Source organism: Dromiciops gliroides, chromosome 4 (assembly GCF_019393635.1).
Source record: "Dromiciops gliroides isolate mDroGli1 chromosome 4, mDroGli1.pri, whole genome shotgun sequence".
NCBI classification, from domain to species: Eukaryota; Metazoa; Chordata; class Mammalia; order Microbiotheria; family Microbiotheriidae; genus Dromiciops; species Dromiciops gliroides.
The window spans coordinates 388,347,831-388,365,368 of NC_057864.1; the positions used below are offsets into that span (position 1 = coordinate 388,347,831).

Consider the following 17,538-nt stretch of genomic DNA (forward strand, 5'->3'; position numbering starts at 1 on the left):
TTGGGGGAATGTTTGAAGAGGGGGTCTTTTTAAAACTCGGACTCTATTTCCTCTATGCCCTGGCTTCACAATCTTTTTTTTTTTTTTGAGCCAGTCCTAATTCTGGATCCGAACACATTCTCTATTTCTTCTTCTTTTCTTTTACTGAAATTCCATAGACAGTAATTAAGGAACTGGAGGCCAGCAAGAGGTCACGGAGCCTTCGTCAGTGAAAACAGGGATTGTTTGCCATCTACAACACTCCCTTTTTTCCTTGTGGTGAATAGAAGATTTGCTTAGAGCTGATGACTTATGCCTTTCTTACAAGTTATGCAGTTAGCAAGAAACTGGGGAATCAGTCAGGCAACAGAAAGAAGCTAATTGAACCCAGGATCTCCCCCCCCCCTTTTTTTTTCTTTCTTCATCTTAAACTGTGACACTGGAACCTATTTGATAATGTAATTTGTGAGAGAGGCAGGTTCACCGAGTGCCTAATCTTCTGTTTGAGACCGTGGACCTGACAGAACAGAAATTAAGAAATCCTTGGACTTGGGGAAGGGGGGGGTGGGAGAGGGGGAGACGGGGAGAAGTCCAGATCTGTGCCTCAGGCCTACTAAATGCCTAAGCCGGTAAGTCCTTAATTGTGTAGCATGAAATGAAAAGATATGCTTCTTATCTCTGTGAGAGAAAAGGCTTCCTGATTGCTTTTCCTCATTCCACTCTTTTTTTTCTTTGTCTATTCTCCTATATTTTATTGTTTTCAGAGAATTACTACTTGTCTACGGTTTCCTCCATCCTCATCTTCTTTTCCTAGTAGATTTATGTGTAACTGATTTGGACTGGTGTTTTTGTTGTTGGTTAGCTAACTGTGAGGATTATTTTGAGTAAAGAGAGAGAAAGTCTATGGAAACTTTAGCAGACTGGGAAAGGCTTCTTAACCTTGGAGACACAGAAAGATTAGCCCTTGGACATTGCTTTTGATTAAAACTGTAAATTAATTTTGTTTCTGAGAACTTTTGTCTTTTTTATCCCTAGCCCTAGCAAAGTGTCTGATGCATAGGAGGCACTTAATAAATGCTAGTTGATCTATTGCTTATATTAAAATGTATCCAAGTGTTTGAAGTGTATATCTGATTTATAGTATTTACTTTTTTTTAATTGCTGTTGAAAGTAAATGTCAGGTTTAAAAGTCATTTCCAGTATGTTTTAGTTCAGAACTTTTTTTTGGTGCTGTGGATCCTACCAGCAATTCAATGAAGTCCCTGGATGTCTTCTCAGAAAATTATTTTTAGAGGCATAAAATATAACACATAGAATTATAGAGGAGATGAATTATATTGAAAGAATCAATTATCTTATTATCAAAATATTTTTATAAACAAGCTCACAGAGCCCAAGTTAAGAACCTTGCTTTCAGTATTTTATAGTGGTTTTATTTTTCCTCCTTAGACCTAGATATTAAGTTAATTTAACCTATACATTGCAAGTGGCGCTTCTTTTCCTTGGAGGAAAGATAGCAAACTCAGAAGTTACATTTCAGCCAAGGATATCCTTGTGGTTCCCATCTGTCATGGAGGAGCAGGAGTTGCTACTTCCAGGGTCATTTCCACATCTGTTATAGAGCATTCTTTATATATATGAGCAGAGCTGCTGTGCCCATAGTTTTTGGAGAAGGCATTTTCTGTGGCATAGTGGTTGCAGGAATCATTTAACATCACTTGGAGTGAAGACACTGTTACCAACCCGGCAGTAACAGGCCGGAGGAGTTGAGCAGTAAGGGGGATGGGACCACTTTGAGTTTACTCTGTCCTCCCAACCTCAGCCTTTACAGATGCTGTTAATTTGGTTCCTGTTTCCCTGTAGTCCTTTATGTGGTTGTGTAATAAAAAGTTCTCCAAGCTGGCTCAATGTCTTTGCTATTAGAACATTGCAGATGTGTCAAGGATGCACTTGTTCCAAATGAAGCTGAGAAGGAAGGAGGCCCCGCCCTCCTCTGCCTGCCAAATCGGCCCCTTAGGTTCCTCATTCAACGCCCTGGCCCCTTGAATGGCGTGCTATCTCTTTAAAGCAACTAGTTTTGTGTATTGGCTTGGTCAATTTGTTATGGTTTAAAACTGTGGAGCCAGCTGTCTGCAATCTGATGTAATGTTGCTATGGAAACTAGAAATGAAACACTTAAGCATTTACCACAGAATTACTACATATAGCATTAGCCAAAATAATTAAAAGTTGAGCCATATGGGCTTTCTGGTGGAAAAATCTGCAGCAGCAAAGCTGGAAAGGAGTTATGTTTCTATTTACAGTGCTGTAAACCCATTTTTTCTCATCACTTAGCATAGGCAAGTTGCTCTTTGAGGAGACAAGAAGTTGAGGATACAGCTGAACTTTCACGGGTTAGGAATGATGGAACAATGGTAAAATTCATGGTAATTTAGTAACCTCAATTTCATTTTGTCAGGCGGTTACAGAATATGCCTTGACCTCCAACAGTTACACTTATGATGTTGAAATTTACATGTACATGTCTGTCTACATAGGGAGATGTTATATAGTAGGTATTTAAGCATTGCTCTTTTCCAACTCTTGTGAAACTTTTTTTGACAGGAAGTCATTCGTTACCCTTTGCAGATTTTCTTTTATTCCCTAAAAAGTTGCTTCACACAGGAAGTTTTCAGTGTTGTTTTTTTCTATACGTACATTTTTTCCCCTGTCTATGGTCATATATTTCTGAAATTAGGAGACACAGTAGGAAATAGGCAATATTTTGAGAATCTGTGTAAGTCCTCCTGGCAAATGCCCATATTGAAGCAACTGACACGGTTAAGTGGCACAGTGGAGAGAGTGCCTCTCTTGGAGTCAGGAAGACTCATCTTCCTGAATTCAACTCTGTCTTCAGACACTTACTAGCTGGATGACCCTGGGCAAGTCAATTAACCCTTATTTGCATTAGTTTTCTCATCTGTAAAATGAGCTAGAGAAGAAAATGGCAAATCACTGCAGTATCTTTGCCAAGAAAACCCCAAATGGGGTCACAAAGAATTGGACACGACTGAAAAATGACTGAACAATATGGATTTAGGGGTATGTGTTCATTTCCTCAATGGAAAAGATCACCTGTAGTTTTAGACAGAAAGCTGGTCTTAGCTATCTTTGTGATCACTTTGCTGCTAGTGGAATACTCTTGCCCACAGTGGGTATTAATAAATGCCTGTAGGATTGTCTTACTATTGAAACCACTGGGGAGAGCACTTTCTTTTCTTCTCTTCTTTCCTGTTTTCCTTTCCCTCCTTCCTTTCTTTTCTTTCTTCCCTTCTTTCTTTCTTCCCTACTTTATGCAAAGGCAACTTTTAAAATTTTGTTTTTTATCAAGTATTCATTCTCTGAGACCAAATTTTTTTCAGTGAGGAGGAAGTAAGAAGTCATCACCCTCCCAGTAAAGAGCATCCCTCAGATTTATTTTGGAACCAAAGTGACTTGTAAGCTGTCAAGAGAGACCTTTCCAGAAATAAGCTTCTCCCCCACCCCCCCCAATGACTTTGCTTTCATTTAGTGTTTTTAATCTCTTGGCTAGTAGGATAGCTGCTCCATAATGAGCACTTCCAACTGGATCTATCTTGTCTAGTTTCCAACAGAAAGTTCTTGACTTCCTTGAGTTGAGGCTTGGTATGCTATACACCTCCAGAACCTTCTTGCTCTAAGAAAGTAAAAATAGCTTTGGTTCAAAGTCCTAAAAAGCTCAAGTTTCTCAAAAATAGATGGAGCATGTGAAAGCAATTAACAAGTACCTGGAATATATTATTTTCCTACAAAATGAAGCTGGGCGTAGGAAACTAGGCCCTCAGAAGAGCCTTCGCCATTCATTCTGTCGTCATGCTTTAACTAGATCTGATTTCTCTGGAGGCTTTGCAGTGATGGAATGCCATTCTAGCAGATGCTTTTGTGTCGAGAACTGAAGATTGTTTCTGGAGCTTTCTACATCCTATCACTTTTTGCCTTTGTTGCTTCACACTGCAAAAACTTAGATCACAGGTACTCTCACGTCAGTAATCGCCTTGAATGACCAGGGACTGTGTCTTGATTTGAAACAAACTATTGCCAATTCATTTGGAATAGATGCGACCAACCTAGTTCACATGCTTATCCCATGCCTCTATATTTATATGTTATGGGCTTATAATTCTGAGCCTATGTTAGAAGAACTTTTGTTCTGTGTTAAATAGAGTGCATGGATAGTTATATTGTTGTTCAGTCATTTTCCAGTTGTGTCTAACTCTTCATGACCCCATTTGGGGTTTTCTTGGCAAAGATACTGCAGTAGTTTGCCATTTCCTTCTCTAGCTCATTTTACAGATGGGAAAACTGAGATAAACAGAGTTAAGGGACTTGCCCAAAGCCACACAGCTGGTAAGTGTCCAAGGCTAGCTTTGAACTCAGGAGTATAATGAATCTTTTTGACTCTGGGACCAGCCCTATATCTGTAACACCACCTATCTGCCCCAATTGCTTCAATATGGGCATCTGCCAGGAGGTCTTCTCTTATCGGATAGAGGCAACTTGAGATTTTGAAGGGGCTGCTTAATCAGATTAATAATTTATCCTCCCTTAGCTAACCGATTTGTGGCCATTTTATTGCCCATCAGCAAATTCAGCCCGCATGAATAAAGGAAAACATGAAACCAAACTAGTCATTGTTCGTACCTGTTAGAAATTTTAAAGAAGCTGAACCTATTGGCTACAGTGAGGGTATTCTAATTCAATCTCGGTCATGAGATTGCTAGTAACCCAAAATTCACCCATTTCACTGATACAGAAGTTGAGGCCAAGATAACCACCAAACACCCAGATTCATTCCCAGACCAGTGGTTTGTTCATAGTTGGAATGCCATCAATAAATGATGATTGATGAATTGTCAAAAGGGATTTATTCTTGGTCCTGCAGGATGTCAGAGAGAATGAAATATACTACCTTTCCTTTACAGATGTTCAATTCTTCTCCCATACCATTCTTTGCAAACTGCCGCTTTTTTCTGTTGTTAGTCTTATGATTAGTCATTTATAAGATTGTTGTGCAGTTTTGCACGTGCCTAGTTAGATTGTACTTTGAAAAGTCTTTTTTGTTCTAATTAAATGGAAAAGTGAGAGTTGAAAGAGTTACTTGCTAGGAAGTGGAATCAGCATGGCAGCTTGGGAAAGATGTGCAGGATTAGCCCAGGCTGAGCCAGAGAGGTATCCTGTGCTTGCGTGCCTTGGTCCAGCTGTGCTCTGCCTTTGCTCCTTTGGAATGCACTTGTGCATCGGGGCCAGTGCTTTGCTGTCATTTTAAGGGAAACTCCTTTCTTTTTTTCCCTAAGCTTTCTGAGCAGATAGAACAGAGGAAATAACATATTGAATGTGGGAGCTGGCTCGAAAATGAAGCCCTCAGCCCGTTCACAAGGAAAGGATTGTTTTAGCTTGTGTCACTGCTGCTGGAGAGTGAATTTTTTTTGTCTCTGTAATGTTTGATACTTGAGGGAAAACAGCTGGGACTGAGCATACTTGATCCGATGCGAAACGAAATGGGATGCTGGGGAATATGGACTGTACTGTATAGCTGGAAAAGGTCAGAATTTTCCCTTGGTCATTGTCGGAGGAATGCTGGGTCTGTCCTCATGCTAGCCTTCAGAAAAGGGGCTGGAGAGGGACGAGGGCTGGCTGCAATGTGGCAGGGTGTTGTTCCTCACAGATGGGATATGCGGGCTTTCGCATCTCTTCCTCCTTCCTGCCCGGCTGGTTTTGATTTTCTGGGAGGATTGGAAAAAGTCAACAGATTTTCGGTTGGGGAAGAAGTAGTTGGTGACCACGTTCAGCAGCTAGTTCTGACGGGCTAGACAGATGAGTGCCTGACCCAAACCACAGCAGCATAACTGGAATTACAAGAAGAGCCCTGGAGAGGAGAGTCCTGCCTGAGTTACACTAAAAGCGGACATGAAAGTAGTTGAGATCAAATACATGAAACTCAATCCAAGGTCAAGAATGTATATTTGGGGGCATAGGACCTGATTTTACACTGAATTAGTCGTTAAGATGGTAGGTGCAGCTTTGTGCAGCCAGTCTATATTCTGGGGTGGTTTTTTTTTTTAAATGAACCTTTTACTTGGTACCACAGATTCCATCATAGAATTGCCTAAATTCAGATGGGTGGTGAGGTGGGGTTAAACTGGGAGTAAGCCATGAAGCAATTATTTGATTAACTTTTCTTTTGTTTCTTTGCCAGTCAAGAGAACAATCGGATGATGAAACAGAGGAGTCGGTGAAGTTTAAGAGGTTACACAAGCTGGTAAACTCTACCCGAAGAGTCAGAAAGAAACTCATTAGGGTGGAAGAAATGAAAAAACCCAGCACTGAAGGTAAAAAGCAAACTACACCCTAGTTATTCCAAAGTAAATCAGATTTTCAATTTAAAGGGCTGTTTTTAAGTTGGAATCATACTTTGAGTTCTGGGAAAGGGTTGGTGGAAAGAAGTATGTCTGTAAGTTACTAAGACAGTGTTCTAAAAATAGTCCAGTAAAGTATCCTATATGATCATGTAATTTTAGCGTCCCCATATAGTTTGATAGTGACAAAAGGGGGCATGGTCACTATACACTGATGCGTTTATAGTCCCCATTTTTAAGAGCTATCATCAAGTTTGGCACTGCTGTCATTTTTTTTTTCCATCTGCTTCATACTTTCTTACTATTGCTGTTACATAATGTACTGAGTGTCAAAACTGAGTAAGATAGACCATAAAGAAAAAAGAATGGGCCATGACTCCTGCCCAGTGAACTCAGATCTTAGTTTGACAGACATATCTTGAGCAATAATTTTAGCTGGCAACATAATTGGAGTATCTTTAGTGCCCCTTCAGATTTCCCATGTGATTTGTGGGTTTTGTTTTCTTTTTCTTTCTTTCTTCCTTCTTCTCTCTCTCTCTCTCTCTCTCTCTCTTTCGAAAGCCCAGTAAACACATTCAGGCTTATGTTAAGTGGTTCTTTTAAGAACATCAAATTCTAATGGGCCCTTAAAGGGATTCTGTTGTCCCACAAAGTTATTAGGCTAAAAAAAAATAGTAGCTAGGGAGAGGTCAGCTTCTGTCATTGTAGCAAGTATAGTTTGCAGCTTCAGAACTGACTTTATGATTTTGTTGATGGTATGCATTTATAGGACTTTTGACCTTGTGAGAGTCTTTTTAAAAATAATGTCATATAAGAATACGGTTTCTCATGTGGAGCAGGTACTGTAAATAAGGAGACTGATTGCTCAGATCATTTAGTTTGAGTGCCTCACTTGGTAAAATGTGGTACTTAAGTTTTTGTCCAGTGAGGATGAAAACTTGGGGCTAATCAATTGTTTTCCTTGTCTTTGTGAGGCTTTTCATTGCACAACTGAAGCTCAAGTAAGGAAGAAAAAGAAATTTCCACTTTGTGGATAGGATGAGGGCTTCCTGTTGATTGTTTTGGTTCAAATTCCCCAGAGACATCTTGAAAGGGAAAGAAGGGAGAAGCAGAAAGACAGGAGGGATGTGAGAGAAAGTACAGGGGGAAAGACAGAGACTGAGAAAGAGACAAAGATTTGTTTTTATGGACAGGTTCAAAAGCATAGAGCTATTTTTAAAAATTGATTTTGTTTAAATTTTTATTTCAATTCCTATTGCTTCAGACCCAGTGTAGATTTTAACTACAGGGGCAGGCCTAAGTGTCAGTTATGTCTTTTCACTATATTCCTATCTACCTGCACTGTGGCAGATATTATTCTGATAGGCAGGTGAAAATATATTATGGTGCAGGGAACATTTCGAAGCCTGTCTGCTTTTATGTAACCAACTTTTTTGTTGTTGTTTGTTTTGAATATACTGTTGTGCATAAATTAACTGGAGTATATAGAATGTTTCTTAAAGGCAAAATAAAGAAAAGAGAAAAAAAATTATATATACTTGAAGAGACAGAGTTTCATTTTAAAGGCAAATGACCTTCCCCTGTTCCTCATTGGCCTGAAAATTACTCTCGATATCTTTATATGCAATAGCTATTGTTAATGTGAACCCAAACTGTCTTTTCAACCATATTGTGATGTGGGGCCATGGGGTCATTGGAGTCTGGTTCTTTGTTCTATTACATTGATGAGGGGAGACCCCGCGTATGCTTCCAAAGAGCCTTGTTGCAATAGTAGTGTTACAGGGGAATGTCAGCCTGGGCCAAGAGCCACGTGTAGCCAAGGAAGAGAAAGGGACAGAGTAAGCAAAGGAACCATGAGAATGTCTCTAACAGAAAGTCTTGAATTCTACCCTTGTATTATAGAGGTTCCTGGTAACTTAACAAGAATTCTAAATTTTAATGCATGGATTTACCAAAACTATAAGGAATCCTAATGCTTATATTGAGTATAGCAAGATGAACATCCATGTGATTTATTATATGTATATGGTTCAGAATCAGCTTAAATCAGGAACTTTGATTTAAGATCATGGCTTCATAGACTTAAAAATGGTGGGGACTTTAGAAGTTGGGTACACCAACCCTCTCATTTTATAGATGAAGGAAACCAAGCCTCTGAGGGGTTAAGTCACTTGCTGAGTGTCCTCCAGGTAAAAAGTGGTTGAGCAGAGATCTTGTGGCTCCCAATTCATCACTGTACCAGTAGGTGGTGATAGATATGCCATGCAAGAGTCAGGAAGAGTTGGAATCAAATTTTGCCTTTGTCATTCACTAACTATGAGACTACAGACAAATCACTTAACCTGCCTGAGCTTTAGAGCTATCGGAGACAGATCTCTGAGCTTTCTCTACTAAATCAAGGACAGGTTGTGATTGGGGTTGGTGGAGAGAGAGATGCCACATCCAAAAATTCACAGATCCTTGAAGTGTTGCTGAATGTAATCTTGTTCAGTGTGGAAATCAGGGGCAAAAGTAAGGTTTGGGGGGCAGCTAGGTGACACAGTGGATAAAGCACTGGCCCTGGATTCAGGAGAACCTGAGTTCAAATTCGGCCTCAGACACTTGACACTTAATAGCTGTGTGACCTTGGGCAAGTTACTTAACCCCCATTGCCCTGCCAAACAAACAAACAAAAAAAGTAAGGGATGTAGGGTTCTTAGTGTTTTGAATTATTTCTGATTTCTAGGACTCTGGAGGTGACAGTTATAGTTGGTCCCCAGAAGTTTCTGGGTCACAGGTGATATGAAATTGGTACCCTTTTATTTTTGTTGTTTTGATGCTTTTCTGCTGTCACCTTTGCTTCCAGTTACCGAGTATCCTGATCATCGTGGCCACAGCAGAAAACAGTAAAGCACAATAAAAATGTCAGCTGCTATTATCATCGTGGCTATTGTTATTATTAGTAAACTTGCCTCTCTAGCTCAGTGCCCCATGTTTCAAAACCCACTCTTCTCTCTCTTCACCTTGGAACTCCAATTTTCCAAGTAGCTTGAACTCTTATAGTCTTTTTTTAAAACATTAATTTTTTAAAAATAATTAATATATCCATCCATTAAAATCAGATAGGAACTACGTTTTAATCTGGTTCTGGCTGTACCGGTGGGCCATCTATTCTTGTAAGAAGGTAATCTGACAAATTAGTTTTCATTGTTTTCATTCATTGGTGTTAATGATTGTAACTAATTAATATGCTATCTCTTTTAAAGTATATTTGCATTTTCAAATACCGAGGCTAGGACAGGTAATACCAAAGATGCCCAAGTGTCTGATAGTAAAATTTCAGGCATTTAGGGACACAGAACCTTTATGTCAAGCCAGCCATCATGGCTGTATTTGGTTACAGTTGCCAGTTTTCAGTTGGATTGACTTACCAGATTAGGAATTTCTGGAAATAGAAGTCATGTATGACATATACATATGCCTGCCACCTGATTTCAGAACCAAATTACAAAACTGCATGGGCTGAGGCAATTCTATAGTTTAGAGAAGCCTTGATTTTGGTCTTGGGACCTCTGAAGAGTAGCATAGATATTTAGGAGACATCTTCCACAGGTCTGGCTGCTCCATGTCCCTTGGACCGTTTTAGACAAAGTTAAGTCCCAAACCATTCACCTTTCTATAAATGGCACCTCTTTTATCTTATTTCTGTCCCTAAGGTTCCAGCAGTGTTTCTTCACAGCTGGCTAAAATCCTTGGGCTGGTGACTTCATCTCTCTAAAAAGAATTCTGGCTGCATCCATGAGCACTAAAATCTTCATTCTTTCAATGTTCATTTACTGAAGGAATCAATGAACCAACATTAAGTGCCTACTATATGTCAGGTACACAGGTATATAAACACAAAAGGGAGACCATCTCTGTCCTCAGAAGAGTTTGCATTTCTAGTTAAGTCAAGAAGAGTTTATGTGCCAGCCACTATGCTAAGTCCTGAGGATACAAATATAGGCAAAAGAAGAACAGCCCCATCTCTCCAAGAACTTATATTCTAATCTTTTGGGGGGGGGGGCAAGGCAATGAGGGTTAAGTGACTTGACCAGGGTCACACAGCTAGTAAGTGTCAAGTGTCTGAGGCTGAATTTGAACTCAGGTCCTCCTGAATCCAGGGACGGTGCTTTATCCACTATGCCACCAAGCTGCCCCAAAGAACTTACATTCTAATGGGAGAAGACAACTTATAAAAAGGAGCTAAAAAGCAAGGGTAGGGGAAATTGGGAGAAGGAATAGTGATGGAGTCCTGAGAATCAGGGGAAGAGTAAGGAGAAGAGTAAAGGATGACTGGTCTGGGAAATTCCTCAAAGAGAGCTTCTGGGAGGAACTCACCAGTGGAAGGCAGGAACTGTAGAAGTAGAGGGAACTTCCAGGGTAAGAAGGCAACTGGTGAATGATGGAGCAATCCAGAGACTTGGAAATGGAGTTAAGGGATACAACACATAGGAAATCATGGTCCAGGGAAAGAAATTTTGGCTAGGGGAGTCACAGGGATTGAACGTATTTGCTTGTCACATCATTTCCAATAACAATGGTAAGTGTGATTAGTGCTCCTAGTGCAAGACCAAGAGATAGAAATTGGTGGGGGCCATATAGGGTGGAGCAAATAAAAGGATATTTGTATGTCCAAGCAGTTAATAAAATGCTTGCACTTGGTAGACTTTGGGGTTTTTCTGGATGACCGTATGGGAGGTAAAGCATGGTTTAGGGCCACCAAAATATAATGAGGGTGTTTTTCTGTTTTTCGTTTTTTTTTAGTGAGGCAATTGGGGTTAAGTGACTTGCCCAGGGTCACACAGCTAGTAAGTGTCAAGTGTCTGAAGCCGGATTTGAACTCAGGTACTCCTGACTCCAGGGCTGGTGCTTTATCCACTGAGCCACCTAGCTGCCCCAATATAATGAGTTTTTGAAACTCTTTCACACTCATCATGCAGGATAGCTCATCTTGAGAGCTGAAGGTATTAACTTCTTATGGGTAGGGTTGATCTCCAAAAATCCAGTCAGAGTCTGGAGGGTAGTATCTACTATGGATCAGGCATTGCACTAAGTACACGTATTCAAAGACAAAAATAAAGCAGTCCCTTCCCTGATTTTCTGAAGGGCAGGGGGATAAAAATGTATGACTATTATAATATATGATCGATTATATCACATTATATATATATATATATATATATATATATAAACATATCATATATGTGATGTATGATATATATGTGGTATACCGTATATCACATGTATACGTATACACAGACACATTTATATTGCATACACAGAGTACATACAAACTTTTTAGGGGAGGACCAGGCATCAGGAGGATCAGGATAGGCCTTGTGTTGGATATGGTGTTGAAACAGACTCTTAGAAGGATACTGAGAGACTGGCAGTGGGGAGAGTCTGTGCAAGAGCATAGAGGCAAACATTGTCTCCTGCCAGGGAGCAGCAGGTTGGCTAGTTTGGCTTAAACGAGAATGCTGAAAAATAGCACGGAAATATACCTTTCATAACATAAGGCTGGGGCCCTGAAGTTCAGCGATGCTCTGTTTCAGCATCCAGGTAACCAGGAGAGTGACTGTAAAGTGTCTGTTATCCTTCCTGGTTTGGAAGATTCAGAAGTCTAACCTTAAACTGTATTTTGGCATTCACTTTGTGCCAGGAAGCTGCACTAAGATCCATCTCCATGGAATCGTTTAGATAATAGTCCTCGGAAGAGGGATCCCATTACACCAAGAAGCTACCAAATTGAGGCTTGTACTCCTTTGGTTAAAGGGATCCCAAGGGTTGCAGAAAACCAAAGTTGCCAAAAATCAATCCCATCTGCCTGAATGTTCATTATAGCAAATGGAGCTGGACTCTAGGTCAGAAAGAACTTGTGACTTCAGGCATACGAGCACTTGTTAATCTCCTTTTCTTTAACTCATTATAAGACAGCTCTTTGGTCGTATTCCTGGGTGACATTTTCTCATCCTATATTCTGAGGCTAAAATCTTAGCATATAAAAAGGCTTTTTAACAATTAACGGCTTTGTTATGATCTTGGTCACTCATCTCCAGTGAAAGCTTCTCCCTTTTAACTCCCACGTCTAGTTTCTCACCAATGCCCTTAGCCCAGCTGTTATATTTAGTGCCGTTCCTCTGTTCCAAGAAGCTTTTTGCTTTTTTCCTCTTTAAAAATTCAGCTGGTGGAAAGCTGTGGTGTTAGAAAATTTCCTTCGCGTAATTAGAGGGACACAGCCAGGCTTGGTACACCCACAATTTGACCTACTTCTTTTCTTACATCTGTTCATATAAGACACACAGAAAAGGACTCAAGTGAACCCACAGCCCCATCCCCCCTGCCAGCAAGTCCAGACCTTTCCACTGGATTCTGCGAAACTTAACTAGATACCTGGCAATGCTGAACACTTAGGGCAGGGACACGAGTTGGAATCCTTGAAATCAAATAGAATGCTGGATGCGTCTGCTTGCACGTCAGTGCCCCAAATGCTCTCCTGACTCAGTGACTTCACTGGTATTTATGGCAACATTTGGCTGAGCTCATTGGGGATACTGGGTACTGTGTGTTTGGCCTGTCAACTAGAGACTATGTATTAATTGCATTCACAAAACACAACCCTTTATGGCACTCCCCACCAACCCCCCCCCCCCAGTCAGGGATTTAGCTGCTCAGACCTCAAGCACACTAATAAAAATTCAGTGCCAGCCACCTGGCATTCATCAACCACCCCACAGTAGCCAGTTGGAATGAATATAGAATGGGGCAAAGGATGGTGTAGGAAAAGGATTGATTCTAAATGCTGCCTTCTGAAGACTAAGCGAGGGAGGAAAACTACCTTTAAATGCTAAGCAATAAGTTGATAACAGCTAGCCTTGTAATTTGGAAATGGCAATTTTTAATTGAGCTATTACTTATTTTTAGTTCTATAGAAAGGACCAGATTTAAAATAGGACCAAACCTCTATGTCCAAACCAAGTTTTGTATAAATCCATTCATTCAATTACATGGTAAGGTAATATTCATTCTTTCTTTCTTTCTCTCTTTCTTTCTTTTCTTTTTTTTTCTTTCTCTTCTTTTTTCTTTTTCTTTTTCTTTTTTACTTTCAATGTATGTTGGGCATATAGAGTAAAAAGAAGAGCCAGGGGTTGGAGTAAAAGAGAGTTTTGCACAGTACAGTTTGCAGAAGAGCCAGTTGTCAGTTGATCAAAAAGCAATTATTAAGTACTTACTGTATACCAGGTACAAAGAAAGACAAAAATAGCCTTTGCCCTCAAGAAGCTCTAATAGCAGATACAACATGAAAATAACCAAAGTGGTAATGAATGCAGATGGTGTATTTGTAAGAAGCATATCGATCATGCATGCTATTTTGTTCCCCATCCAGGTGTGGAGGACCATCCGATTGCCAGCTCCCCAATTCTGGACGAAAGATCAGCTCTCTACTCTGGAGTTCACAAGAAGCCATTCTACTTTGATGGCTCCATTGAGAAGCCCCCAGAGGATGACTCCGACTCCTTTACCACCTCTCCTTCATCCAGCAGCCTGGACACCTGGGGTGCTGGCCGCAAACTGGTTAAAACCTTTAGCAAAGGAGATGGCCGTGGCCTGATAAAGCCTCCTAAAAAGATGGGGACATTCTTCTCCTATCCAGAGGAAGAGAAGACCCAGAAGGTCTGCCGCTCCCTCACCGATGGGGAGATGAAGAAAGGTCTCAGCTCCTTAAGTCACGGGGTAAGTACTGAAAGCGTTTGCTTTTACGACAGCAGTCGACATAAGCATCACCTTCTGGTGTCCCTAGAGGAGGTCCAGAGTGTCAGGAAGCAAATCCGGTTGAAGAAAATGGATACTAATTATTCCTGTTCCCGAGCTTTTCTCTGCCAGCGGCCCTCTAGAAAGGGCCTAAGTGCTACCACTTGCGACCTGCAGCTGCTCCGGCAGAAAGCCAAAGGGGGAGGCAGCTGCGGCTTCCCCAGTAGAAGGCTGCGAGGGCGCACCTCAGTCAGCGAGTTCAATATCACCTATGTGGTGGAGCGGAGCCTGTATAGCCACCTCAACCTGACCCAGCTGGTGCGGCCTGTCACAGACAGGACCCTAAGTAAAGCCGACAAGCAGGACCTGAGGCGGTGTTTGCTCGAGGAGGAGGAAGAGGCTCACAGGAAGTGGGCCGCCACGGTGGACCGCTGTACAAAACGGGTTCTCTTGAGAATCCACCAGAAGTCTGTGAGTCAAAGGAGCTGGTCGTTCAGATGGCCTTGTAATGCCTGTGAGGTTGCAGTGAAGTACCATGGAATCTCATCTGCCCAGTTTCTCTTCCTTCTTTTCTTCTCTCTTTCACCCTTCATGTCTACGTCCTTTCTACCATCCCCTCAGAACAGCCACCCTCCTTTTCATTTAGGAATAGTGCCCCCTTTTTAAGTTTTTATTTTGTCTCCTGGACACCTGAGGTTGTCAGGTTTTAAATCAAAGCTAAACATAGAGAGATCCAGGGAGGGAATTATGGTCACTGTGGTAGTCCTTTGCCATCCGGATCTCCTGATTCTTTCTGGGTAGCTGTTTTTGTTTTGAAAACTTGATGTCATTAGATCTTCTTATAGAACTATTCTCTAAATAAGGTATATCACCAAAAAAAAAAGATTTTAAAATTTTTATACACACACACACATATATACATACATACATACATACATACATATATATAAATTCGGGGGGGGGGGCAGGGCAATGAGAGTTAAGTGACTTGCCCAGGGTTACACAACCAGTAAATGTCAAGTGTCTGAGGTCAGATTTGAACTCAGGTCTTCCTGAATCCAGGGCTGGTGCTTTATCCACTGCACCACCTAGCTGCCCCAATTTTTAAATATTTTTAAAAATAAATACTTGGGTCTTTAGTAAATCAGAGGAAATGAATACTATGAAAGCTTTCACTTAAAAAGAACATTGTAAAGTACGGATATTTTAGGGCAAAAGGAAAAAATCTTGACTATAAAAGCAAAAGAAACTGCTGGGCCCTGCTTTAGTCTACCTAGATCTCTCAAAGGCTGAATGTTTTCTCATAAAAGAAAAAATAAAGATAGACATCTCTGCCCTCATAGAGGCTTTGAGATCTGCTGAGGGTGGGGAAAAGATTAATTTGAAGGCACTAGATTGTGTATCATGGCACTTAGTGTTCTCCAGCATCTCTGTACATATCATTTAGGCCAAACCCTTTAAAATACTGAGATGTGATCTGCACAAGGTAGCAAAGGAAAGAACCCAGAGTTCTAACCCAGTTCACCTGCCTCCAAATTCCACGCCCTTCCTACCACATCAGCTTATTTCAGGGAACTATATGATTAAGTTTATGTGCATATGTAACTTCATTCATATAGAGAAAAAAATTTCTACCAATCATCTTAGAGACCTTAGAGTCCTACAGTTTGGGACCACTGAGAAGCCAAGCGACTTGACCAGGATCACATAGCCGGTATGTGTCAAAGTTGATCCAGGTTGTGTGACTCAAAGACTGGCTCTCTGTTTACTATGCCAACCTACCTCTGATTATGTTAAGAGACTTTAACATTTATTTTTAGCATTCCCGTCTTGGCTCTCCTATGACAATTGACTTGTAACTCTGGACTTCAGTTTCCTCATACAGTCCTCTTCTTTAAAATTGGGAATTTAGATCTCTAAAATCCCTTAAAAGTTCAAAGATTCTGTGACTCTTTTCTACAATGTTCATTTACTCATGTACCTAGGTTATAAGGTAGTCTCTTATGCCATGAGATGGGGCAGCTAGGTGGTACAGTGGATAGAGCACTGGCCCTGAGGTTGGGAGGATCGGAGTTCAAATTTCACCTCAGACATGTACTAGCTATGTAACCGTGGGCAAGTCACTTAACCCCAGTTGCCTTGAAAAAACATCTGGGGCCATCTCCAATCATCCTGATGTATATCTTGCCATTGGATCCAGATGGCTCTAGAGGAGAGAGTGAGGTTGGTGACTTTGTACAGCCCTCCCTCGCTTAAATCCAATTCACTGAAAGTCATGACATCACCTCCTGATGTCATGGTCCTCTTCAAAAATGAAAAACAACAAACAACAACAATGCCATGAGTTGCCCAGTGCTATATAAATTCCTTCCAATCCCAGCTAAAATCCTTTCCCTTTATTTATTTTTTGTTTTTTTGTTTTGGGGTTTTTTTTGGTGAGGCAATTGGGGTTAAGTGACTTGCCTAGGGTCACACAGCTAGTAATTAAGTGTCTGAGGCTGAATTTGAACTCAGGTCCCCCTGAATTCCAGGGCTGGTGCTCTATCCACTGTACCACCTAGCTGCCTCCTTTCCCTTTATTTATAAAGTGCTTTCCCTTTACTGATCATTTCCAATCTCTCCTGGATATAGTTTGTTAGTATGCTGCCTCTCCTGTTAGACTGTGAGATCCTCAAGAGAGCAGAGACTGTCTTATGCCTTCCTTTGTACTCCATAGCTTACTTTACACGGTTCCTGGCACATAGTAAAGTGCTTTTAAAAGAAATGTTTGCTGAACGAATGAAGGACAAAGCACTATGCTAAAATGCTGGGAGTACTAATAGAAAACGAAGATTCTCCCTAGTCTCAAAGAGCTCACATTCTAACAAGGGAAGGAAAATATAGATAGGTAGCTAGACAGTCACAAGTAGATTAATTTTATTTCTTCTCCATATACCACCACTCTTTGTAGATTTTCCATTAACCTTAAGTGAAAAAAATCATCTACATATAATCCGGTTCTTCTCCATTAACCAGGTAATCACCCTACAGAATAAAATTTGATCACTTAATGATGAAAACAAACACCCAGAATGAATAGTTTGGAGCCATAGTGGCTTTGTTCTGTTATATTGTCATGATAAATGGTGTTATGCCTCAAGAAAACTCTCCCTGGTCATTACTATCAGTTCATTAATGGAGTTTTCCCTGACATTGAAATGGACATCCTGGAAAGTAGCTTACAGTGGAAAGAGCACTGGCTCTGGAGTTCGAGGATCTAGGTTCAAATCCTCTTGTTGTTGTTGCTTACTGGCCTTAGGTAGATCACTTAACTCCTTGGGGCCTCAGTTTCATCTGTAAAATGAGAGGGTTGGAGTAGATGGTCTCAAAGATT

General features: G+C 40.8%; 1 protein-coding gene across 6 annotated transcripts in view; it reads left to right on the forward strand.

Annotated features, from left to right (window-relative positions):
* SASH1 (SAM and SH3 domain containing 1) overlaps positions 1 to 17,538 on the forward strand; it is a 236,753-nt gene that overhangs the window by 178,025 nt on the left and 41,190 nt on the right. For 3 of the 6 annotated variants that reach the window (XM_044000447.1, XM_044000448.1, XM_044000449.1), the window contains 2 exons: positions 6,233 to 6,365; positions 13,801 to 14,636. In XM_044000447.1, the coding sequence (XP_043856382.1) occupies positions 6,233 to 6,365; positions 13,801 to 14,636 (969 nt within the window). Of the gene's footprint in view, positions 1 to 5,456; positions 5,579 to 5,760; positions 6,046 to 6,232; positions 6,366 to 13,800; positions 14,637 to 17,538 lie in introns of those variants that run through there. The other 3 variants (XM_044000452.1, XM_044000451.1, XM_044000450.1) reach the window with 3 other exon arrangements.